General features: G+C 42.9%; 1 protein-coding gene across 5 annotated transcripts in view; it reads left to right on the top strand.

Annotated features, from left to right (window-relative positions):
• The window catches only part of LOC140385814 (serine/threonine-protein phosphatase 4 regulatory subunit 1-like), a 114,678-nt gene that overhangs the window by 16,459 nt on the left and 72,108 nt on the right, over positions 1–26,111 (top strand). For 2 of the 5 annotated variants that reach the window (XM_072468365.1, XM_072468367.1), the window contains exons 4-12: positions 6,647–6,753; positions 8,898–9,040; positions 10,694–10,840; positions 13,042–13,149; positions 13,243–13,308; positions 13,861–13,875; positions 14,768–14,926; positions 16,081–16,223; positions 21,567–22,105. In XM_072468365.1, the coding sequence (XP_072324466.1) occupies positions 6,647–6,753; positions 8,898–9,040; positions 10,694–10,840; positions 13,042–13,149; positions 13,243–13,308; positions 13,861–13,875; positions 14,768–14,926; positions 16,081–16,223; positions 21,567–22,105 (1,427 nt within the window). Of the gene's footprint in view, positions 1–424; positions 444–6,646; positions 6,754–8,897; positions 9,041–10,693; positions 10,841–13,041; positions 13,150–13,242; positions 13,309–13,860; positions 13,876–14,767; positions 14,927–16,080; positions 16,224–21,566; positions 22,106–26,111 lie in introns of those variants that run through there. The other 3 variants (XM_072468370.1, XM_072468369.1, XM_072468366.1) reach the window with 3 other exon arrangements.

Genomic DNA, 26,111 nt, shown 5'->3' with positions numbered 1-26,111 from the left:
CTCTAGAATCTGCAGAGTCTACATTGAGAAACAAATTGAGAGACAAAAGCAAACGATCATTGACCCTTGCTTAAATGTCAACCGTCACTTTTTAATTTTCTGCCTACGAGCTTCGCTCCATATTGGATGATCCAGACGGGATCTGCAATGGAGCAAGCGTCGATTCTGTCCACACCAAAAATAGTCGTGCTATGTGGTATCCAGTAGCCAGCTGTTCTGGGAATACATTTTGAGGTGCTTTTCATACATTGCACCATCTGATTACACAGCAGTACAAAAACACAATGGAAGCAGTAAGTTTGGCTGTAGATTTTGAGACTCTATATGAAATATATTCTACGCTTTTGAGGAAGGAAATTACAATTTTGTTCATAGTTAAGCAATTGTCAAAATTAGCAGTGGTTATATATGGGTGTGGTGCAGAAGTGCTAAGTAAGAATAAGGTGAGTACACAGTCCATGAAATGTCATTTAAACCCAATAACCTTTAGATCTGAGTATGATGTGGCTATGCAAAGTTATTTTGTGAAATATTACTGGATTTGGTTAGATCAGTAAATGTATTTTCTGTAATCTATTTCTACTTTTATTTGAAGTACATACAAGGAAAGGGTTGTGTGCATTCTTTAAATTTGCTTTTCGGTTGAATTTGGATTTTAAGTCGCACAAAAATATGCTGATGATGAGGTTTAGATTTAATGAAAAACTACTTATAAAAAGATTTTGTAGGTTTCTGTAAGGCCGTTCCAGTTAACTCCTTATTCAATTCAGTCAGAGGAATGAGGGATTGCAGAGGAGAAATAATTTTGTACTGATTCTAAATATTTTTTCGCGAATGCTTGACAACTTTGTATTCTCAAGGAATTAAAAGTCTTTCTTGTCATCTTGCCCAGCTAAAAGGGAATTCTTGCGCACACGATTTAATCATGCCAGCTTTTCATACTATGATTCCCTTGATTTCTGACTAATAAAATGTGCACCAAGGTCTTAATAAGTGCAGACTAAATAAATGTAATCCTCAGCTGGCCTTGAGATAGTACAAAATGAAATAGTAAGGGCAGCAAATTTCCCACGATCATTTTTTAAAAAACATACGGCACGGTGGCACAGTGGTTAGCACTGCTAACAGTGCCAGGGACCCAGGTTCTGTTCTGGCCTTGGGTGTGTAGAGTTTGCATGTTTTCTCAATGCCTGCGTGGGTTTCCTCCCACAGTCCAAAGACATGCAGGTTGTTTAGGACCTAAAATACTTTTCAAGTAATTATCACAAGTATAAATTGGAAATGTGGCTTTTACTTTCTTTGTAGCTTTGCTTCCTGCATTTTCTTTGAAACATCACATATTAAGGTATTATCTTGCTTTAATGCTGACTATTTTAGGTTTTCTAATTAATTCTTGCATCTACTAGCACTAATGAATTAAACGTTGTCTGGTTAGCTGAATCAGCACTGCACACTTCTTAGAATTTCTGCAACAGATTTTACAATTCTGCTTGTTCTGGCAAGTAATTCTCCAGCGAATAATGATTAAACAGCTAGAATCTTAATTATATAGAAATCCTTTACTAATAATGTTGATAAAGGTGGGCATTTGGGGCCCAAAATTGCTGGCAAGAAGCAATAAGTGACTGTTACTCAGCTATAGCATTACTCATTCAAGCAATATCTCAGTCACTCTGCTGTATGTATTTGAGAAACTGTAACTCTGGTTTTGGGGAGCACAGCATGCCTGATTTAAGTGACAGTTTGCCTCCTGAGCCCCAGACAGTAGCTCAACCACCCATTTAAGGAAGTCCCAAGTTCAAGCATTGTTTGCCGAGTGAGCTGATTTCAGCCAGAATTGTGATTGAATGAATAGTTGGATTCTTGATCACCTATCCCGTCAATTCTGTTGGAAGTGGGTGTCTCGTGGGCTGTATTGGGCTCAGCTGTAAGGTCCAGTATAGTTTACTCTCTCATGGTAATTTGAAATTATACAGCAAAGAATCATGGCACCTATTGGAGAAAATTATAAGAAAATATAATTGTCCACAAGCTAATGTTGAACAGTCATTCAAACACGCACCAGTCATCTTTAACATTTTGTTTTTATCTTCCGTTCCTATACCATTGCCATCTTGGTAGCATCTGTGTGGAGATCACAAGAGTTGGCGTTTCATGTCTTATGGCCTTTTATAGAGTTCTGGTCAAAGATCATAAACCTGAACCATTGATTCTTTTTCTCTCTCCACAAGTGTTGCCTCACCTGAGTATTTCCAGAACTTTTTGTTTTTATTTGAGTTCTCCTATGTCTGCAGTATTTTGTTTTTGTCCCACCGTTCATCTCCTTGGTGTGTCTGTCACATAACTCCACTGGTTAGTAGGAAAGGGTGCAGATCTGCATTTACATTTTGACTAATGCCATTTTATTGCCAGTGTGGGAAAACTGGTCAGCCTTTTTGAATCATAGAATCTACAGTGCAGAAGGAGGCCATTTGGCCCATCCGAGTCTGCACTGGCCCTTGGAAAGAGCACCCTACCCAAACCCACACCTCCACCCTATCCCAGTAACCCCACCTCACCTTTTTTGGGCGGGGGGGGCACTAAGGGCAATATAGCGTGGCCAATCCACCTAACCTGCACATCTTTGGACTGTGGGAAGAAACTGGAGCACCCGAAGGAAAACCGCGCAGACACTGGGAGAACGTGCAGACTCTGCACAGACATGACCCAGGCCGGGAATCGAAACTGGGACCCTGGAGCGGTGAAGCAACTGTGCTAACCACTGCTCCCGTGCTGCCCCCACTGTGCTGAATATGTTTTGAAAGCCTCTGGAATAGTACCCAACAATACAGGAATATACCCCCCACGCAACTAATTTTTCTTTTTCCCCGCCTTAAAATTGGTGCTTTGTGCTGGCAACCCTCCAGCACCACAATCAAATGGCCAGTATTAGCAAAAATGAGTGTTGGCACCCCGGGTCACTGACAATGTGAAGTTTGCACATTCTCCCCGTGTCTGCGTGGGTCTCACCCCCACAACCCAAAGAGGTGTGCAGGGTAGGTGGATTGGCCACACTAAATTGCCCTTAATTGGGGAAAAGAAAATTGGCTACTCTAAATTTATAATTTAAAAAAGGGTCAGCAGGCTAGTCAGCCACTAACTGCAACCACCACCCTGAATGGTCTCAACCATCTCGGTACAGTGAGCTGGGCCGGATGCTCTGGTTTTCTCCCACAGCCCAAAGTTGTGCAGGTTAGGTGTATTGTCCATGATAAATTGCTCCCTATTGTCCAAAGATGTATAGTTTAGGTGGGGTTACAGAGATGGGGCTTGTGTGGGGTGCTCTTTCAGAGGGTTGGGGCAGACTGGATGGGCCGAATGGCCTCCTGCACTGTAGGAATTCTATGATTCTAGCTTAATCCTACTGAGCTATTTGGAGAGCTTGGGTCCTGCAGCCATAACTTAAAGCAGAAGTGAACATTTTATAAAAAAAACAGTGGAAGAGAATTAAATGTGTGTGATGCACCTTTACATAGCAGCCTCTGATACCAGCTGATTTGGTCGCAATGCTACAAAATAAATAACTGTGTGTTATTGCCTTCTGAGGAGCATAACCCGGCGAAGCAGTGGTATTCACCTTTGGGACAAGATGCATTGGCCTGAAAATCAAGTTACAAAGCACAGATTTTAAACCAAGTGCTGAGTTTGCTTGTTACTTCAGTATGATACAGCAGGGCCTGTTTTCAAACTGGTACCCTTTATACAATATAAAAATCGGTTCAGTTGTGAACTGATAGCTGTAGAAGAGTAATATTCCTCGGCTTCTGCAGTGCTGTCATGTGACAAAGGAAAGTACAGTACAAGAATAGTCCCTTCGGCCCTCCAAGCCTGTGCTGACCATGCTGCCTGTCCAAATTAAATCTACACTTCCGGGGTCCATATCCGTCTATTCCCATCCTATTCATGTATTTGTCAAGATGCCCCTTCACCGTCACTATCGTCCCTGCTTCCACCACCTCCTCCGGCAGCGAGTTCCAGGCACCCATTACCCTCTGTGTTTATTTTTTTAAAAAGAATTTGCCTCGCACATCTCCTCTAAACCTTGCCCCTCTCACCTTAAACCTATGCCCCCTGTAATTGACCCCGCTACCCTGGGAAAAAGTCTCTGACTATCCACTCTGTCTATGCCCCTCATAATTTTGTAGACCTCTATCAGGTCGCCCCTCAACCTCCGTCGTTCCAGTGAGAACAAACCAAGTTTATTCAACCTCTTAGCTAATGCCCTCCATACCAGGCAACATCCTGGTAAATCTCTTCTGCACCCTCTCTAAAGCCTCCACATCCTTCTGGTAGTGTGGCGACCAGAATTGAACACTATACTCCAGGTGTGGCCTAACTAAGGTTCTATACAGCTGCAACATGACTTGCCAATTTTTGTACACAATGCCCCGGCCAATGAAGGCAAGCATGCCATATGCCTTCTTGACTACCTTCTCCACCTGTGTTGTCCCTTTCAGTGACCTGTGGACCTGTACACCTAGATCTCTCTGACTGTCAATACTCTTGAGGGTTCTACCATTCACTGTATATTCCCTACCTGTATTAGACCTTCCAAAATGCATCACCTCCCATTTGTCCGAATTAAACTCCATCTGCCATCTCGCCGCCCAAGTCTCCAAACAATCTAAATCCTGCTGTATCCTCTGACAGTCCTCATCGCTATCCGCAATTCCACCAACCTTTGTGTCGTCCGCAAACTTACTAATCAGACCAGTTACATTTTCCTCCAAATCATTTATATATACTACGAACAGCAAAGGTCCCAGCACTGATCCCTGCGGAACACCACTTGGCACAGCCCTCCAATCAGAAAAGCACCCTTCCGTTGCTACTCTCTGCCTTCTATGACCTAGCCAGTTCTGTATCCATCTTGCAGGCTCACCTCTGATCCCGTGGACTTCAACTTTTGTACCAGTCAGCCATGAGGGACCTTGTCAAAGGCCTTACTGAAGTCCATATAGACAACATCCACTGCCCTACCTGCATCAATCATCTTTGTGACCTCCTCGAAAAACTCTCAAGTTAGTGAGACACGACCTCCCCCTCACAAAACCGTGTTGCCTCTCGCTAATACGACCCCTTGCTTCCAAATGGGAGTAGATCCTATCTCGAAGAATTCTCTCCAGTAATTTCCCTACCACTGACGTAAGGCTCACCGGCCTGTAGTTCCCTGGATTATCCTTGCTACCCTTCTTAAACAAAGGAACAACATTGGCTATTCTCCAGTCCTCCGGGACATCACCTGAAGACGGTGAGGATCCAAAGATTTCTGTCAAGGCCTCAACAATTTCCTCTCTAGCCTCCTTCAGTATTGTGGGGTAGATCCCATCAGGCCCTGGGGACTTATCCACCTTAATATTTTTCAAGACCCCCAACACCTCGTCTTTTTGGATCTCAATGTGACCCAGGCTATCTACACACCCTTCTCCAGACTCCACATCCATCAATTCCTTCTCTTTGGTGAATACTGATGCAAAGTATTCATTTAGTACCTCGCCCATTTCCTCTGGCTCAACACAGATTCCCTTGCCTGTCCTTTAGTGGGCCCACCCTTTCCCTGGCTACCCTCTTGCTTTTTATGTACGTGTTAAAAGCAGTGGGATTTTCCTTAACCCTCCTGACTCCTTGCTTGGGTTCCTTCCCACTTTCCTTATATTCCACACAGGCTTTGTCTGTTCCCAGCCTTCTAGCCCTGACAAACGCCTCCTTTTTCTTTTTGACTTGTCCTACAACATCTCTCGTTATCCGAGAATCGCGAAATTTGCCATATTTATCCTTCCGCACAGAAACATGCTGGTCCTGAATTCCTTTTAACTGACATTTGAAAGTCTCCCACATGTCAGATGTTGATTTACCCTCAAACATCCGCCCCCAATCTAGGTTCTTCAGTTCCCGCCTAATATTGTTATAATTAGCCTTCCCCCAATTTAGCACATTCACCCTAGGATCACTCTTATCCTTGTCCACCAGAACTTTAAAACTTACTGAATTGTGACCACTGTTCCCGAAATGCTCCCCTACTGAAACTTCTATCACCTGGCTGGGCTCATTCCCCAATACCAGGTCCAGTACAGCCCCTTCCATAGTTGGACTATCTACATATTGATTTAAGAAGCCCTCCTGGATGCTCCTTACAAACTCTCTGCCCCGTCCAAGCCCCTAGCACTAAGTGAGTCGCAGTCAATATTGGGGAAGTTAAAGTCTCCCATCACAACAACCCTGTTGCTTTTACTCTTTTCCAAAATCTGTCTACCTATCTGCTCCTCTATCTCCCGCTAGCTGTTGGATGGTCTGTAGTAAACCCCCAACATTGTGACTGCACTCTTCTTATTCCTGATTTCTACCCATTGGGTAGGCCTGCATTGAACGTCACATTGTCCTAATTTTGTTCTTAAGAGGAGTGCCACCGCATCTCTTATCAAAAGTTTATGCAATTTTCTACAACTTGGCCAATGTGTCTTTTTCCGTCACTGAGGTTTTGGCAAATCACAACTTATTATAATCCCCTGGGGAGGAGCAGAACATGCAGTGGTTGAAATACGTTCTTCTCAACAGTTAGATCAAATGTTAAAACATTTGGCTTTTGATTCTTTTCTTTCTTTCACAGACAAATGGTAGCACGAGGTTTGCTCGATACGCTGCGGGCAGTCAGCGATGATGAAAAAGACTGCCTCGCAGTGCTGGAGAGAATCAGTAAACTAGCAGAAGATCCAGGTAACAAATATGTTTTGTATTTAACCTATATGAATTGTCTGAAATGTATAAAATGTTTGAAAATACAGGAATGAAGGGAGTTAATCCTGACTATATCTTCTGACTTGCTTGTTGCATGTAGCTCCTAGGCATAGTTCATGTTAATTATTATATTTCTAACAACTCATTCCTGTCCTGCTGTTTGAATTTCCAGTATATGTGGATACTGAACCCTTCCTATCTCTCTCTTCTCCCTCCTTCTCTCTCTCTCTCTCTCTTCCCTACCCCCCCGCCTGTTTGTTCTGATTTGACTGCACATTTGACCAAAGGAGCGTCCTTGTAGTTTTACAGCGTAAGAGCTAGGCCTGTCTCTGGGAGAAATACGTCAATATTTGAGCAGTAAAGGAGCAAAAGATTGCAATTTTCTCTTATTATGAATCTGCAGGATGTTTATCCTTGAGTAGAAATGCAGAATAGTCAACTATTGACTTTGCTATAGCCAAATCCATAAAAGATGGTCGAACAATCATTCATGATGCCCAGGGAAGAAGCAAGGAAAGTGACTTTTGCACTAATATTCTTAAAGATCCTGTGAAGCATTTTAGTCTCACAGTTGGTGAACAGTGTCTCCTTGGAGTCCAAGACTTCAAAATATTTCAGTTCATTTAGTAGCTGCTTTAATTACTCGTTTTAGACATCGGTGTGTATTTGCAGTCATAGAATTGGCAACTGCACGAGGCATTCTGGCTATAATGTCGTTGCTATTCTACATTAATAATAATCTTTATTGTCACAAGTAGGCTTACATTAACACTGCAATAAAGTTACTATGAAAAGCCCCTAGTCTCCACATTCCGGCGCCTGTTCGGGTACACTGAGGGAGAATTCAAAATGTCCAAATCACCTAATATCTTGGGTGACCTGAGGCAGTGATGATTGGTGCTAAATGTTATTTGGAAGTGAAGGTGTTTGCCTTTTCCACTATTGATTACAGTGTGGGCCTATTCTATCTGAAGTGTGGTAGAATATTGTAAATTAGTAATCAGCAACAAATCATTAAGTGCTTTTTATCAACTCTAGTTTGTTTTGGGGATTGTATTACGTGCTTACCACTGCTTCAAGTTAAGCACTTAATTACTGGTGGCTGATTCAGTCAATTGTTATAATGGGATTCTTTCCAGATTACAAATAACAAGTGCACAACAGTTGCTGTTCCACACTATTTTGTACAAACATGTTTGAAGAGTTGAACTGAATTTGGATAGTCAAGTAACAGAAGGTGTTGTATGCATTTGTGATTGTTGCTAGGTATGCCGATTTGTTTCTGCCCAAGGGACTGGAGCTCAGATGATTTAATTACAGTGCCCATACACTAGTCATTATGTGTAATTTAAAAAAAAACACCAAACATGCCACTAAGTAAATGTGAAACCAGGAACTAGTTACTTTTAAAGAACGTATAATAAGCAGGAGGACTTCTCTTCCGAAAATAGCTTGAACGGTTTAGACGTATGAAGAGCTGGAGCTCCAAGAGCCTCCTGATTTATGTTAATCAGTAATTAATACATTCAGCCTATTAAATAAACAAATCTCATTTCAGTAGTGCAACTCGTAATGCGATTCCCCTGTACTACAGAAATCTAATCAGTAAGACTGGAAGTGTATTGTGGAGGTACTAGTTACATAACTCTTCTAGATTTATTCCGTCTACATGACCAGTTAATCCTTCATTTTAGAGTACTATAGTGTCAATGTAGCATAATCTTTATGAAATGAATCAAATGAAAACTATTGTCACAAGTAGGCTTCATTGTTGTATTGTTGTAAAAAACCATCTTGGTCACAGATGTCCTTTAAGTAAGTCTGCCATCCTTCCTTGGTCTGGCCTGCATGTGGCTCCAGACCCATAGCATTGCCCTCAGAAATGACCTAGCAAGCCACTCAGTTCAAGGGTAATTAGGGATGGGCAGCTAATGCTGGCACAACCAGTAGTGCCCACATCCCACAAATGAATTTTTGAAAATCCACAATACACTTCCAGTCTTATTAATTAGATGACTACTGAAAATAACCACCTTCTAATCCGCTACCCATGGCAAAATAGGTTTCAATAGTTTTTTTTCTGTTTATTGGTAGTTATGTAAAATAGGTAATTTTCTTTACAGAGCCAACAGTCCGTGCCGAGTTGATGGAACAGGTGCCTCATATTGCCATATTCTGCCAAGAGAATAGGCCTTCTATTCCTTATGCTTTCTCCAAATACTTGTTGCCCTTTATGGTTCGATGCCTTGCAGACACCAACAACCAGGTACGGTGTCTTTTTTTTCTTTCTATAGGAGGTTTTCCTTTCGATTGGTTTTAGTTTAGACTATTTAATGATAGCACACGCTTTCAGCTTTGACCCTGGAGTAGGAAATAAGAAAAACTACATTTCAGCTGTATCTTACAATAGGAAAAAAATCTACTGGAAAAGGGAACACAAAAATTCAGTAACCAAAGTAATCCAAGAAAAATGGTTTAAGCACTTAGATCAGTGTTCTTCAAACTTTTTTTCCGGGGACCCATTTTTACCAACCGGCCGACCTTCGCGACCCATGCCGGCCGACCTTCGCCACCCGCGCCGGGCGACCTTCGCGACCCATGCCGGCCGACCTTCGCGACCCGCGCCGGGCGACCTTCGCCGCCCGCGCCGGGCGACCTTCGCCGCCCGCGCCGGGCGACCTTCGCCGCCCGCGCCGGGCGACCTTCGCCGCCCGCGCCGGGCGACCTTCGCCGCCCGCGCCGGGCGACCTTCGCCGCCCGCGCCGGGCGACCTTCGCCGCCCGCGCCGGGCGACCTTCGCCGCCCGCGCCGGGCGACCTTCGCCGCCCGCGCCGGGCGACCTTCGCCGCCCGCGCCGGGCGACCTTCGCCGCCCGCGCCGGGCGACCTTCGCCGGGCGACCTTCGCCACCCGCGCCGGGCGACCTTCGCCGCCCGCGCCGGGCGACCGTCGCCGCCCGCGCCGGGCGACCGTCGCCGCCCGCGCCGGGCGATCTTCGCCGGGCGACCGTCGCCGCCCGCGCCGGGCGACCGTCGCCGCCCGCGCCGGGCGACCTTCACCGGGCGACCTTCGCCGCCCGCGCCGGGCGACCTTCGCCGCCCGCGCCGGGCGACCTTCGCCGCCCGCGCCGGGCGACCTTCGCCGCCCGCGCCGGGCGACCTTCGCCGCCCGCGCCGGGCGACCTTCGCCGCCCGCGCCGGGCGACCTTCGCCGCCCGCGCCGGGCGAACTTGTTAAAAAAAAATGTAATGAATAAAACCTGCCCGAACTTGTAGAACAAAAAGCTGCGACCGCTTTAAAAAAAATAATAATAAAGCGGGCGCACTGCGCATGCGTACTCGATAATCAGCGCGCATGTGCATAGTTTTGCGCATGCGTACCATTGATCTGGCACGCATACGCAGTGCGGCCCCATTTTTTTTTCCATGTTCGCGTCCATTTTGGAGGCTGCTTGCAGCCGGCGTTGTTAACAGGACTGACGGCTCCGCGGCCCTCCCGACATCCGCCCGTGACCCACCCGCGGGTCGCACCCCCGAATTTGACAATGCCTGACTTAGATTCCCTCTGAACTGAATCTCCAAATCAATCTTGTATAGAAATGTACCGCGAGTTAACTATTGCTATTCAACATTATTCGGGTAAGTGGTTCTTACCTTGATGAAGGAATAGTTAGATTTGAATTTACACCAATTATAATAATTGTGTTAAGATGCTATGAAATCCCTCAAGTCCACTGTTATAATTAAAGACTGAAAAATAGAAATGCAGTTTTTAAAAGGCTTCATTCAGTTTCAAGTTTTTTCACTTGTGTTAAATCGATCAATTGATAAAATAAGTTTGTGTTGCGCGTAGTCTATATTTTTAGCTCTTTCTCTTTAGTTGGTTAGTTACAGACTTCGCACCTCCAATTACTACTTGTAGGTGAGGAAGACGAGCCAGGCAGCATTGCTGGTGGTGTTAGAGCAAGAGATAATAGAAAGATATGATGTGGAGACAAAAGTATGTCCTGTTCTACTGGATCTAACTGCTCCTGAAAGCAATGATGATCTGAAAACTGAAGCTGTAGCAGTAAGTGAAACGCATATTTTTTGGGGATTTTCCTTTAGCTGTATAATTACAAGTGGGAAGATTCGTAACATTCAAGAGGATATGGGCCCACTGTGTTTCAGCTAAAAGATTAGCAACTGAAATTTCATGTTCATCACTTATTAGATAATTTGGGGAGTGAAGGAAATTACACATCATGGAATTATGTCCATTTAAGAAAAGGTGTTTAAGACACGTTTAAAATGTATTAATCAAATTAATAGGGTCCACGACATTATCAGAAGGAACCCATTTATGAAGCCAACAACAAGTAAGTACGCACTGAAAACACGTGTTTTTTGTCTCCGGAGAACTCCGATGTGTTAACAGTACAGCTTGGTTATCTATTTTTAAAAATAAATTTAGAGTACCCAATTCATTTTTTCAAATTAAGGGGCAATTTAGCATGGCCAATCCACCTAGCCTGCACATCTTTGGGTTGTGGGGGTGAAACCCACGCAAACATGGGGAGAATGTGCAAACTCCACATGGACAGTGACCCAGAGTCAGGATCGAACCTGGCACCTTGGCGCCGTGAGGCACCAGGGCTAACCCACTGTGCCACCGTGCCGCCCCGTTATCCGATCTTAATAGATTTCTAAAGTATCTATTCCAGTACTCCCTTTTTGTATCTTGTTCTCATCCTTCCTACATGACAATTTGCATTTCTTCTTAAACATAATTCAACACTGCTTTATGCTTATTCCTTATAGCCACTAATGGCCAACTCTTTTACTTGATTCACATTTCCTAACTTTGCAGCTGATCTTTTTCAAGCAGATACTTATTTTAAATAAGGCTTCCAAGGTCCCCCTTCTAATGAATGATTGATTAAAAAGAGCTTTTCTGCTTCTCCTGTGATATGTTGAACCCTTTCTTACCCATAACTCCTATTTACAGGTATTTATAATCTTAGATTGGTTGTATACTTCAGTTTTTTAATATTAACATTTAAGAATTATACTTCCCTCCTTCATCTCATCAATAGTTTCACTGTTGTTTGTATTCTACTAAATATTAATTCCATTCCAATTTCCTGTTTCTGGAACAGTTAGTGTAGTCATCGTTGTTCTCTTCTGCTGAACTTACTAGTACAAGTTATTATGAACCCGATAATAAATTGGTCGTTAGTGTAATTCGTACCACACTTGGGGCAGCAATTGTAGTCCAATTGAAGGATTACATCTAATTTTAGACATAATGGATGGCACAGTGGTTAGCACTGCTGCCTCACAGCTCCAGGGATCTCTGTTCAATTCCCGCCTCGGCTGACTGTGTAGAGTTTGCACTTTCTCCCCGTGTCTGCGTGGGTTTCCTCTGGGTGCTCCGGTTTTCTCCCGCAATCCAAAGATGTGCAGGTTAGATGGATTGGCCATGCTAAATTGCCCCTTGGGTGTCCAAAAGGTTAGGTGGGGTTACTGGTTTACAGGTGGCGGTGTGAACTTAAGTGGGGTGCTTTTTCCGGGGGCTGGTGCAGACTCGATGGCCTTCTATACTGTAATGTTCTGAGCTTTGCAAGCATGGATTGATAGCACAATCAGTACTCCGCTTACTGCAATTGGCCAAAAGGATGTGCTGTCTGACACAATTTGCCAGTCATTGGAATATATGGTCTACTTACCTGATATCGCACTGGCACTGAAATTTGTATACTGTGTTACTCATTTGTGCGACCATAATTGTAGAAAAGCACAAATAGAACAGAGGAACTGGGTGATAAAGGTGTGATTTTGCCTTTGTCAAGCAAGGACAGAGTTCTTTACTATGCAGCAAGCATCAAGTATTTGCAACAGGCAAGGTGGTTATTTCAGCATTGATCCCTTCAAAGGAAAAACTGAATGGTAGCTTTCCAGTAGGTGAGTAGTTGTGTGGAGGATACATGTAATTTTAAGAATGAAGAGGACGGCATAAGTACTATATTAAAATAATCATGTTCACTAGTTTTCCTTCAAGCTAGCTAATGAGACGTTAGAGGTCACGTGGTAAAGGTTTGTAGCGAAGAAGTGCTCATAGGTTTTTATGTTGTATATTCCTAAATGGGTTATGGAGATTGAAGGTGTTTTTACAGGAATTGCACATGTCCCCAAAAGGAACACCAATTCTGCTTCACAGAAATTAAGAAAAACCTGCTGCAGTATTTGATTAAAATGTTTTATACTTATTTGTTTTTGTTTTGATTATAGATAATGTGTAAAATGGCTCCCATGGTGGGAAAGGCTATCACAGAAAAATATATACTGCACCGGTTCTGTGAGATGTGCTGTGATTGCCGCATGTTCCACGTTCGCAAGGTTAGTTTGCATAATTACCACTGGGTGATTTCTCACGTCATCCTGTTTTTTGGTTCCTCTTAATTTGTAAGAAACATTAATTTCTTGTTTCAGGTGTGTGCTGCCAATATTGGAGATATATCCAGTGTCGTAGGTCGTGAGGCCACTGAAGGGTTGTTGGTAGGTATGCATAAAATAGTAATCAGCACTCTACTAAATATTGTTGTCCTTGGCTATAAAGGACTGCAAAGAGAAAATATAATTCAAATTAAAAGTTTTAATTAATCATTTATTATTGTGAGCATGATATTGTTCTGAGTAAGTAACTTGATTAATAGTCTTGCTAGGCTTGTCCAGTACCGTAAAACAGTTGATCTTTCCTCATGAATAATTAGATCAGAATTTGGTTGATAGCATATAGATGTGCATTTAATAATTATTTTGTTTTCCGGAATTGGAATATAATCACATTCACTTCAACACTTCATTTTCTAACAACTTGGTGTTGAAATAATTTTGTGAAACCACATCATAACCTCACGTCACACTCATGACGAGCACATGATTCAATTCGTATTGGTCTGTTGACATTTATCCCTTTTGTAATTCTTGAGGATTCCTTTGTTAGTTGGCGATTAAAGCTATATAATTTTTAAAAATAGAACTGAATAGGTCTTAGTGGTTTTTCCTATTATTTGTCTCCTATTTCCTTCTTTTCCTCTGTTTCCCTAGAAGGCTTATCCTGAGGTAAGGTTCGACAGGTGCCGGCAGCTTTCGGGTAATTCACAATGAACCATTATTAATGTATGAACCTTGACAGTGAGTGTCAGCAGGGTATTTGACCATGCATGGTGATGGGGTGGGGGAGCTAAATCTGACCCTTGCCCAAAGCATTCACTTTGTGGGGACAGTTACAGGGATCCTTCTGACTTAAGTATAGGGGTGCAGAGATCAATTGTAACGCTCCAGCCAATGCAGTTACTGGGATCAGACGAGTCAGGACACAGCAGGGTTTGAGTCATGAATCACTTTAATGTATAAAGCTCAGTAACATACAAGGCAATGCATTTACTTGCTCAAGTGTCAATGGAATTGATGTTTTGCTTTTCACCAGTTTCTTCCAGCTCTTGGGGAAATGGGTCTTAAAATATTAAATTTTGAACTGACCACAATTGAAATGTGATAAAATGTTGAATTTGAACTATTTTCCATGCACGTCTCAAATAAGCTCAGTTTTTTGGGAAACCAATCACCTCAGGCACTTTGCATTGAAATCAGTGTTCAATATAGGGACTATTTTGAACATCTCTCCTTTTGTTCTGATATACATTTCATGAAGTGCCATGGGGCAATTTTCTCTCTGCAAATGTAGAGCAAATACGTGAAATTTTATCGGCTCCATGAAAGAATGAAAAATAGGTTAAATTTATTTTGAATTGATATATGCTGCTTCTGAACGTTTGTTGCAAAATCCCAAAAACTGAAGTTTAAAATGGATGCTTTCATGTAACTATAGTCTAATACTTGTAATGATAATCTTTAAATGTGCCGACAGTCGTTTTCAAAAATAAAATCTCCCACCTGAAATAAAGTGTCAGCCATAACTGAAAATCCCATTCCCTTGAATTTTTCTGTGTAGTTACCCAGGTTCTTCCAGCTCTGCTCTGACAATGTATGGGGAGTACGGAAAGCATGTGCCGAATGCTTTATGGGCATTTCTTGTGCAACCTCTCAGGAAGTTCGGAGAGCAAAACTTTCTTCACTCTTCATTAATCTGATCAGCGACCCGTCACGATGGGTGAGGTGCAATGTCTTTTCTGTTCTTAAACTTTGGTGATGAAACGAGCATGTTTGTACTGTAATTTTCTGAACTGACCATGCATGTGGTTCATGAGCTCCCATCCATGGCTGCTATCCTACTCAATGTGGTAATTTTTTGATGTCTGTCGGGCCATGTGTGACCTAACTGTCACCAAAATAATTTGTTTTTCTCCCTAATAGATATTTCTCTTTTGTTAAGGGCAAAAATTTCAAACATGTTGATAGCTGCCATAGAATACCCTACTCTCCAACCTCCATCCAAATATTTCCCATCGTGGTCGTATTCCTTGCTAACGAGCATTTCTTGCTTTATCATGGGGTTCAACTTCTTTTCTGGGTTTATTGTGGACTGTTCCGCCCTCTGCTTTTTGAGGTACTTCGCCCTGTCCTGCTCAATTGCCCTGATTTCTAACTCCTGTGTTGTACCTAAACATAAACTGAGCAAATTTGCTTGGCATTGTCCTTAGCCTGTGCGATTGTTGTAGGAAATGGGAGTAATCCAGTTCATTTCCTGTGATGTTTCCCACTGATTAAGAGTGGGATTGTGCAAGAAGATGCCAATAGTCCGATGGAATTGTGATTTGGGGAGAATCTCAATCACAGGCCAAAAACATCTAACTTATTTGACAAAAGGAAGAGAAGAAATTAAGATTTTTTTTTCTCCACAAAATATGTAGCGATAGTAGTGTATGGTGCCATAAATGCAAATGATGGGTCATGCTGAAGATTTTGGGGCAAAATGTTGTTTTTTTAAGCTTGTTCATGATGTGTGTACAGTCAGTTGAGACAGAAAATGATGATTGCAATTCTTTCATCGAATAAATATACCAATTTAATTTGTTAAAATTACAGCCTCTTTCCCAATCACAGCTTCTGTACTTTGCTGAAAGCTGTTGTATCTCTTAACCGTTTCCAATTCTGACAACGGGTTACTGACCTGAAACAGTAACTCTGTTTCTGTCACCACAAAGGATGCCTGACCCGCTGAGTATTTCTAACATTTTGCTTTTATTCTTCGTAACCTGGGGTAGTTTACTTTGCAATTGGAAAAAATACTGCAGATGCATATGGTGGCGGAAAGCTATTATTAAGTGGGATAGCATTTTAACACTGAAATACTCTGATTTGCAGGTTCGCCAAGCTGCCTTTCAGTCATTAGGGCCTTTTATCTCGACCTTTGCTGGCTCCTCTGGTGCTGGCCATTACTTCAAAGAGGAGGATTTGCTTTCATCCAAGAATGTATCGGAGAGCAAAGGGACAGAAAACAATAGCAGGTGCACTGTAATCAATGATTTTGATTGTATCTTTAGACTTAATTTTTGAAGTACCTGCAGCATGCCATTTTATTAATTCTCAGGATGATTGCCTTCATTATCCATCCCTAGTTTTCCTGTACCAATGAGTGGCTTGTTCTGCCATTTAAGAGGCAATAATTTGGTGTGGGACCCACTATATTTAGGCCAGAGCAGGTAAGGACAGCAGGTTTTCTTGCTTCAAGGATGAGCAACTTGCGTCAATTGAAATTCCCAAAACTGCAGTGGTGTGATTTCAGCTTGCGCCCTCTGAGGGTTTTAGTCCAGTAACCTTTTTAAAAAATAAATTTGGGGTACCCAATTATTTTTTTTTCCAATTAAGGGCAATTTAGCGTGGCCAATCCACCTAACCTGCACATCTTTTGAGTTGTGGGGGTGAAACCCACGCAGACACGGGGAGAATGTGCAAACTCCACCCGGGCAGTGACCCAGGACCGGAATTCGAACCGGGGTCCTCAGCACCGTAGTCACAGTGCTATCCACTGCGCCACGTGCCGCCCACTTTAGTCCAGTAACCTGACTACTGAAAGTCACCATGGGCCCATTGGCTGCTCTCCCACTTTGAGAGAGCTGACTGATGGTGATTTAACCTGAGAGTCACCACACCTTGGGCGAGGGGCAAGGTGAAAATGAAATGAAATGAAAATCGCTTATTGTCACAAAATGAAGTTACTGTGAAAAGCCCCTAGTCGCCACATTCCGGCGCCTGTTCAGGGAGGCTGATATGGGAAGGTTGAGAAGGCGGGGGCCTTCATGAATAACCTCAACTGGTATGGGAATTGAACCTGCGATGTATGTATCGCTCCTGACTACTAGGCTATTATACTCCTCTATTTTATTTCTCCAGGGAAATAATTTGATTGGAGTATGTGAAGTCTGTTCCTCACCATTATTCTGTTTGGTGCCCTTCTGTAACATTTTTTTCCCTTCGTGACTGAGATTAGTTTTAAGCCTTTTGTATTTGAACTGTAGCCATGCACAAATATGGAAAGCATTCTTCATAAACTAATGCACTATTGATAAAATAATCCTTGAACATACGGGAGAATGGCCTTGTTGATGGGAATCATGTAATTAGCATTGTATTATTAGTATTATACCCAAGTATTGGGTATTTCCTTGTGGTAATAGGGCAGCACGGTAGCACAGTGGTTAGCACAGTTGGGTCCCAGGTTCGATTCCCAGCTTGGGTCACTGTCTGTGCGGAGTCTGCACGTTCTCCCCGTGTCTGCGTGGGTTTCCTCCCACAGTCCAAAGATGTGCAGGTTAGGTGGATTGGCCATGATAAATTGCCCTTAGTGTCCAAAAAGGTTGGATGGGGTTATTGGGTTGAGGGGATAGGATGGATGTGTGGGCTTGGGTAGGGTACCCTTTCCAAGGGCCGGTGCAGACTCGATGGGCCGAATGGCCTCCTTCTGCACTGTAAATTCTATGATTCTATGTAATACCCATGCTGCACAATGAAATACTCTTCATTTTGAAAATCAAATGTTTGTATTAAGCACTTCTATAGAATAAGTTAGATGCCTATAGAAAAGCCCCCATTGTTCCTAGTATTCTGTTTTAACCGTATTATTGCCAAAGATAGTATAAACATTGAATATGTCCTGTGCTGTTGTTGAGTTTCATTATCGAAACAGTATTTTAATAATTACAGCTACAGTTTCTGTGTTTGTGTATATCCCAATGTCCACAGGATTCTCCTATATTCAATTAACTGACTTTGCAGTACTGGTAGCTTTTATAATAGAACCTTCATATGTCATAGAATCCTTGAAATGCAGATTATTTTATTATTACAAATGGTTTTGCTAACATAGAACATAGAAAATACAGCACAGAACAGGCCCTTCGGCCCACGATGTTGTGCCGAACCTTTGTCCTAGATTAATCATAGATTATCATTGAATTTACAGTGCAGAAGGAGGCCACATTCGGCCCTTTGAGTCTACACCGGCTCTTGGAAAGAGCACCATACCCAAACTCAACACCTCCACCCAACACCAAGGGCAATTTGGACATTAAGGGCAATTTATCATTGGCCAATTCACCTAACCCGCACATCTTTGGACTGTGGGAGGAAACCGGAGAACCCGGAGGAAACCCACGCAGACACGGGGAGGACGTGCAGACTCCGCACAGACAGTGACCCAAGCCGGAATCGAACCTGGGACCCTGGAGCTGTGAAGCAATTGTGCTATCCACAATGCTACCGTGCTGCCCTTGAGAACAAATAAATCTACACAATATCATTTTACCGTAATCCATGTACCTATCCAATAGCTGCTTGAAGGTCCCTAATGTTTCCGACTCAACTACTTCCACAGGCAGTGCATTCCATGCCCCCACTACTCTCTGGGTAAAGAACCTACCTCTGATATCCCTCCTATATCTTCCACCTTTCACCTTAAATTTATGTCCCCTTGTAATGGCTTGTTCCACCCGGGGAAAAAGTCTCTGACTGTCTACTCTATCTATTCCCCTGATTATCTTATAAACCTCCATCAAGTCGCCCCTCATCCTTCTCCGTTCTAATGAGAAAAGGCCTAGCACCCTCAACCTTTCCTCGTAAGACCTACTCTCCATTCCAGGTAACATCCTGGTAAATCTCCTTTGCACCTTTTCCAAAGCTTCCACATCCTTCCTAAAATGAGGCGACCAAAACTGTACACACTACTCCAAATGTGGCCTTACCAAAGTTTTGTACAGCTGCATCATCACCTCATGGCTCTTAAATTCAATCCCTCTTTTAATGAACGCGAGCACACCATAGGCCTTCTAAGTAATCTTACTAAGTTCCCTTCTATGAATATCGAACAGCATAAGCATGTTAATCAGCATTTACACTATGCCCAGGTATTAAAACATGCTTCATCAAGTCCCGAAAGACGTGCCATTAGGTAATTTGGACATTCTGAATTCTCCCTCCGTGTACCCGAACAGGCGTCGGAATCTGGCGACTAGGGGTTTTTCACAGTGACTTCATTGCAGTGTTAATGTAAGTTTACTTGTGACAATAAAGATTACTATTATTATTACACTAATTCCTAAAACAAATCTGGGCAATCTTGTTGAAGTAGCAGATTGAATGTTCTTATTAAAGAACTGCAGTGCACAATTGTGGTTATGGATTGTGGTCAAGGAATACCCTTGGATAAGGCCACTGTGTATTAATAAATAGCTTTGATTCATAAGTTTTCGTGATGTCTTGGATTATTGGATTACTTTTGAAATACAGTCGGTAATGTGTAAATCATTGCACAGCAAGGTGCCATACAGAGGGTAGAACCAGAAAATCTATTTTCGTAGTAATTCTTGAACAATTTGTATTTTTGAACATGAACTTGAAGGTTTTTTTCATACATCTGAGCAGAAGGTGCTTAAAGTTCTAATGTCTTGTCTATATTACAGCTTCTCCCAACAGTATATTTAATGAACTTAACCATTTGTATGTTAAGGCCAATAGAAAGATACAATGTTCAAAAAATGGGTGATTATCTAAAGGAGTTCTTCAGAAGGGTGACCAAAAGATTGGTTGAAGGAGGAGTTTGAAAAGGGTCTCGAAGGGGAACTTGGAAAAGAAGTTTCATAGTGTTCAACCTCCATGGTTGCTAATCGTGGGAAGAAAGTAAGGGAGATTGCACAGACGTTGAGATTGGCGGCGGGGGCGGGGGGGGTGGGGAGCGGTGGAAGATATCCGGGCAGCAAGACCATGAATGAACTTGAGGGTGGGAATTTTAAATTTGACAACTGGGAGCCAGTGACAAAATGGGTACTTGATGAGTGCAGGAAAAGAAATGGACATGAGTTTTAGATGAGCCAAAAGGCTGGAGGATGAAAGGCTGGCCAAAATAGCTTTTGGGGTGAGCCACGGATGTGGTTATCTACTGTCATGTGAGAGTACCCTTTAAGAAATGGGTGTTTAAGAAATGTACCTTTAAGAAATAGAGCTGCTCATGTTACTGGAGTGACGTCAGTGTGGGTGGAGCTGAGCTCTACTTCTGCTTTTTTTTAGTTTCAGTTTGAGAAGAGCTTGGGTGTGTCTGAGCTGCACTGCTGTTGATCTATGCCATCCAAAGACTATGGATCATTTGGTGAATTCAGAAGAAGTAAAAAAGGTCTCAGTATTGAATATAAATCTAATGTGCTCCTGTTTGAAGGTTTGTTAAGTCTTTTGGATGGTAAAAGGACAGCATACAGGTTATTTAGTGTTGTATTCTTTGGGGGTGTATTTGATTTAAAGGTTGCAAAGATGTTCACTTTGTTTTAGAAAGGTTAACTTTAGTTCATAGAATAAACATTGTTTTGTTTTAAAAACCACTGGTCCATTTTCTGCTGTACCATATCTGTAGAGTAAGCCATGTGCGCCCCATACCACAATCTATTAAAAGTTGTGGGTCAGGTGAACTCCATGATACACTTTGGGGTTCTTTAAACCCTGGCCCATAACACTACTGAAGCTGCAACCTTCATGAAGCTGAGAACCAAACTTGAAGTTTGGTGCTCTGCGAATATGGCCTTCCTGCTCACCCTGCTATTTTCCAAAGCTTTCATCCCAGCAAAGCCCACTTGATCGCACCCTTCGCTTGTGGATAGTTGGAATGGTTCTAATACAAAGTAGTGCAGTGTTAATTTGGAGCCTGTACTGATGACCCCACCCTTTTCAAACAATACAACATTGTGGCCAAAATGCATTGCACAAACGGAGTATATCACAATTAAGCCAGTCAATGTGCAGGGCCACCAAACCCGTAGTTCCTTACTGTGCATTCACAACTAGGTAGTACTGTGATTTAGAAAGAAAAACAAATGGGTAAAATTTCCTGGATTACCTTTAGAAATTTGACTTCTGAATCAAGAATAATAATACTTTAGAGACCTAACTGAAAGGAAACGTGGCACCACCGTTTTTTTTTAAAAAGGATGTCAATTTGTGGCTAGTTTATGTCTGCATTACACATTCTACAAGAAAAATGGTGTGCACTTCTTTACTGGCTTCATTTCAAATTGCATGCTTAAATTCCAGGACTGGGAGAAAGACGTTTTATTTCAAATTTTGTCTTGTTAGTAAGATCAATCTCTCAGCAGCCAACTTTATGGGACGTTTCATTTGTTCATCTGTAGGTCCAATATTCCAGAGATAAGCTTTGGGTTAATTTAATGCTTTCAAACAGGCCATAAAGCTAAAGATTCTATAGTTGACCATGTTCAGGATTTTTAATTAAAATAGCATAAGCTGTGAAACAACATTTCCTGACAGTTTGATTCTTATTGATTAAATAAATTGTCTGTTATCTTTCATAGTGCAAAATGTGCAGCAGAAGTTACAGATGAAGCTGTCGATCTTGTTGAAACAGAACAAACTTCAAACTTTAGCTGTTGTACTGTGGAATCCATAAATGCAGCTGAACTAAACGGTGACGGTGAATGTAGAAGTGATGCCATTCATGCCCAGGCAATATCACTACAGTCACACTCTGATTCTTATGTATGTACTAAATCTGGATCATCTGAAGCAAGAGGAATTCTCAGTGAAAGTCAGTTGCCAAATTCAGACCATACAAATTCAATCTCATCTTCACAAAAATCTGGGTCCAGTTCAGAAAAGACTGCCATTTTGGAGGACATGTACAACTCATTCCATTATTGGAGGACTCCGATCCTGACTATCGATCTTGATTTGGAATTAGAGCAGCCACAATGTTCAGATAAGCAGAAAAGTAAAGATTCAACACGGGAAGAAGTGCTATCAGACTGTCCAAGCTTTAGCACAGCTACTCGAAAAGAATTGGAAGAAATGCTGGAAAACTTAGAGCCGCATATAGATGACCCAGATGTAAAAGGTAAAATTACATATTAAACATCATTCCTTTTGTAATTAGAATACCGTGAGCATTTCTCTCAATATTTTGCCAATTTAAGTTGCACTTGTGTTCTTCAAAATAAAATTATTAGCCAGCTCACTGCAGTTGAAATCCAGTTTAGGATTAAAATATGCAATTTATAGAATGTTACAAAATATTAGCATACAAATATCTCGCTCTCTTTCTCCTCTTTTTTTCCCCCCCCTCCCCTCTCTCCCCCCCCCCTCTCTCCCCCCCTCCCCTCCCCCCCTCTCCTCCCCCCTCCCTCTACCCCTCTCTCTTCCCCCCCCCTTCTCTTCCCCTCTTCTCTTCCCCTCTTCTCTTCCCCTCTTCTCTTCCCCTCTTCTCTTCCCCTCTTCTCTTCCCCTCTTCTCTTCCCCCCCCTTCTCTTCCCCCCCTCTTCTCTTCCCCCCCTCTTCTCTTCCCCCCTCTTCTCTTCCCCCCCCTCTTCTCTTCCCCCCCCTCTTCTCTTCCCCCCCCTCTTCTCTTCCCCCCCTCTTCTCTTCCCCCCCTCTTCTCTTCCCCCCCCCTCTTCTCTTCCCCCCCCCTCTTCTCTTCCCCCCCCTCTTCTCTTCCCCCCCCTCTTCTCTTCCCCCCCCTCTTCTCTTCCCCCCTCTTCTCTTCCCCCCTCTTCTCTTCCCCCCTCTTCTCTTCCCCCCTCTTCTCTTCCCCCCTCTTCTCTTCCCCCCTCTTCTCTTCCCCCCTCTTCTCTTCCCCTCTCTTTGTCTTGAACAATATATTTAATAAACTATTTCAACGAAAGGTGGTACGCAGGGTATGGAACTGATTAATATTTGGTTAAGTTGAGGATCTGGATCCTGGAATTTTAACAAGGATCCGTTAATATTGAAAATGAAGGAAGCACGGTGCTGCAGTGGTTAGCACTGGTACCGAGGTCCCAGATTCAATTCCGGCTCTGGGTTACTTTGCATCAATCTTCACGGTGGAAGACACCAGTGAGACCGGATGGACTAGTCCCCAGGGTCCTAAAAGAGATAGCTGAGGAAATTGTGGAGGCATTGGTAATGATCTTTCAGGAATCACTGGAGGCAGGAAGGGTCCCAGAAGACTGGAAAGTGGAGAATGTAACACACTGTTTAAGAAGGGAGGGAGGCAGAAGACCGGAAATTATAGGCCGGTTAGCCTGACTTTGGTCATTGGTAAGATTTTAGAGTCTGTTATTAAATATGAGATTGCAAAGTACTTTGAAGTGCATGATAAAATAGGACTGAGTCAGCACGGCTTTGTCAAAGGGAGGTCATGTCTGACAAATCTGTCGGAGTTCTTTGAGGAGGTAACAAGGAAGTTGGACAAAAGATTTCCAGAAGGCCTTTGACTAGGTGCTGCATAGGAGACTGTTAAATAAGTTAAGAGCCCATGGTGTTAAGGGTAAGATCCTGGCATGGATCGAGGATTGGCTGACTGGCAGAAGGCAGAGAGTGGGGATAAAGGGGTCTTTATCAGGATGGCAGTCGGTGACTAGTGGTGTGCCTCAGGGGTCTGTGCTGGGACCACAACTTTTCACAATGTACATTAATGATCTGGAAGAAGGAACTGAAGGCCCTGTTGCTAAGTTTGCAGATGATACAAAGATCTGTAGAGGGGCAGGTAGTATTGAGGAAGCAAGGGGGCTGCAGAAGGATTTGGACAAGCTAGGAGAGTGGGCAATGAAGTGGCAAATGAAATACAATGTGGAAAAGTGCGAGGTTATGCACTTTGGAAGGAGGAATTTAGGCATAGGCTATTTTCTAAATGGGGAAATGCTTAGGAAATCAGAAGCACAAAGGGACTTGGGAGTCCTTCTTCAAGATTCTCTTAAGGTTAATGTGCAGGTTCAGTCAGCAGTTAGGAAGGCAAATGCAATGTTAGCATTCTTGTCAATAGGGCTAGAATACAGGACCAGGGATGTACTTCTGAGGCTGTATAAGGCTCTGGTCAGACCCTATTTGGTGTATTGCGAGCAGTTTTGGGCCCCGTATCTAAGGAAGGATGTGCTGGCCTTGGAAAGGGTCCAAAGGATGTTCTCAAGAATGATCCCTGGAATGAAGAGCTTGTTGTATGAGAAACGGTTGAGGACTGTGGGTCTGTACTTGTTGGAGTTTAGAAGGATGAGAGGGGATCTTATTGAAACATACAAGGTTCTGCGAGGCCTGGTTAGAGTGGACGTGGAGAGGATGTTTCCACTTGTAAGAAAAACTAGAACCAGAGGACACCCATCTCAGACTAAAGGGCCGATCCTTCAAAACTGAGATGAGGAGGAATTTTTTTCAGCCAGAGGGTGGTGAATCTGTGGAACTCCTTACCGTAGAAGGCTGTGGAGGCCAAATCGCTGAGTGTCTTTAAGACCGATATAGATAGGTTCTTGATTAATAAGGGGATCAGAGGTGATGGGGAGAAGGCAGGAGAATGGGGATGAGAAAATATCAGCCATGATTGAATGGCGGAGCAGACTCGATGGGCCGAGTGGCCTAATTCTGCTCCTATGTCTCATGGTCCTATGGTCTGAGTCACTGTCCATGTGGAGTTTGCACATTCTCCCTGTTTGTGTGGGTTTCACCCCCACAACCCAAAGATGTGCAGGGTAGGTGGATTGGCCACACTAAATTGCCCCTTAATTGGAAAAATTGAATTGGGTACTTGAATTTTATTTTTTTTAAATAATATTGAAAATTAGGTGAATTTACTATTTTTTAAGACTATTGTGAATTGCCTCAGCTGCTGTGGGGGCATTTTTTAACCTTTTGTGAGCAGAGTTTTTAAGAGCAGATTATTCAACGTGGATTAGCCTGAATCCTCAGTGTGATAGCTCTTTATAAAAAATATTTTTTTTAGTTTTGTAGTAACCGAGCATCAACCAGGCGAGGAAGAGCTGTGTAATACAGTTCCTTGGGTATACAGAGCTTGAGTATTGCCAAAAGAAAACGTGAAATCTTTTCTTCTTGCATTCACCAAGACAGATGTAAACGTACTAAATTTCAATGATGGCGGAGAATACTGCTCGTGTTGCTACTGCATAATAACAGCATGAAATGGCTGGCTTCATCTGTTTACATTTTTGAGACCCTGTACCCTCGCATGGTAATTTGAGGTAGACTGGGCAATTTTCAGAACCAAAAGAGGTGCTCTCAGGCTCATTCATGAGTTTGCTCGATATACGGTCAGCAAGATTTGATGGGGTCACCATTATCACGCCTGAAAGCTTTGATGAGACCTATTTTGGCATCAAGCTTGCACGGTGAGCTAATTACCTGATTTACGAGATTGCCAATGAGGCGAATCGAACAGGATGCTGCGTCAAGCCAAGAGGACGTTCTGCCTACCACCCAAATGAGTAATGTGGTGTATGAGTTCCAGAGTCCGGGTGATGCCAGGTATGTAAGCCAGACGTGCCAATGACTGGTGGACTGTTTGACTATTTATAATCGGTGGAGTGCTAACCGTACTCAACCAGCCTTTGCTTGCAAAATTCCGAGCAGAGCATCAAGTGTTGGATGTGCTTCTTCAATCAGACAGCATTCACTGAACAATCCAGAATGTGCTAAAAAATAAAATAACAAACCATGTAAGATAATCGGTCAAGCTTACAATGAGGCTCACTTAATGTTTGCTGAAAGTTACACATTCATACGCAGGGCCATGTCCTCTGCAAACCGAGTATGTCCAGGCATTGTCTTTTTCAATTAAGCAAAAATCAGGGACAACTTTTCCCTAGTACATTCTCCATGGCAATGTCTACTTATCGTGTCCATTTGCTAACTAACCAGCATCCTCTTTGCATGCACTGTAAATTGTTGTTCCCTTCGTATTCGTGCATCTGTCCTGATGAGTGCAAGACAGAAAATTTCAACAGCATGTCTCTCTTTTCAACAATACTCAAGCTGAGTTATTGATGTGTGATAGTTCTTTCGGTTAGATGATGAATATAGCACGACAATGGAGGTCATGTGGATTTCAACAGTGCTGCACAAGACATTCTTAGCCAAAG

This window comes from Scyliorhinus torazame, chromosome 11 (genome assembly GCF_047496885.1).
Source record: "Scyliorhinus torazame isolate Kashiwa2021f chromosome 11, sScyTor2.1, whole genome shotgun sequence".
Classification (NCBI taxonomy): Eukaryota; Metazoa; Chordata; class Chondrichthyes; order Carcharhiniformes; family Scyliorhinidae; genus Scyliorhinus; species Scyliorhinus torazame.
The sequence above is the reverse complement of the archived record's forward strand: the minus strand, read 5'-3'. Positions and strand labels throughout refer to the sequence as shown.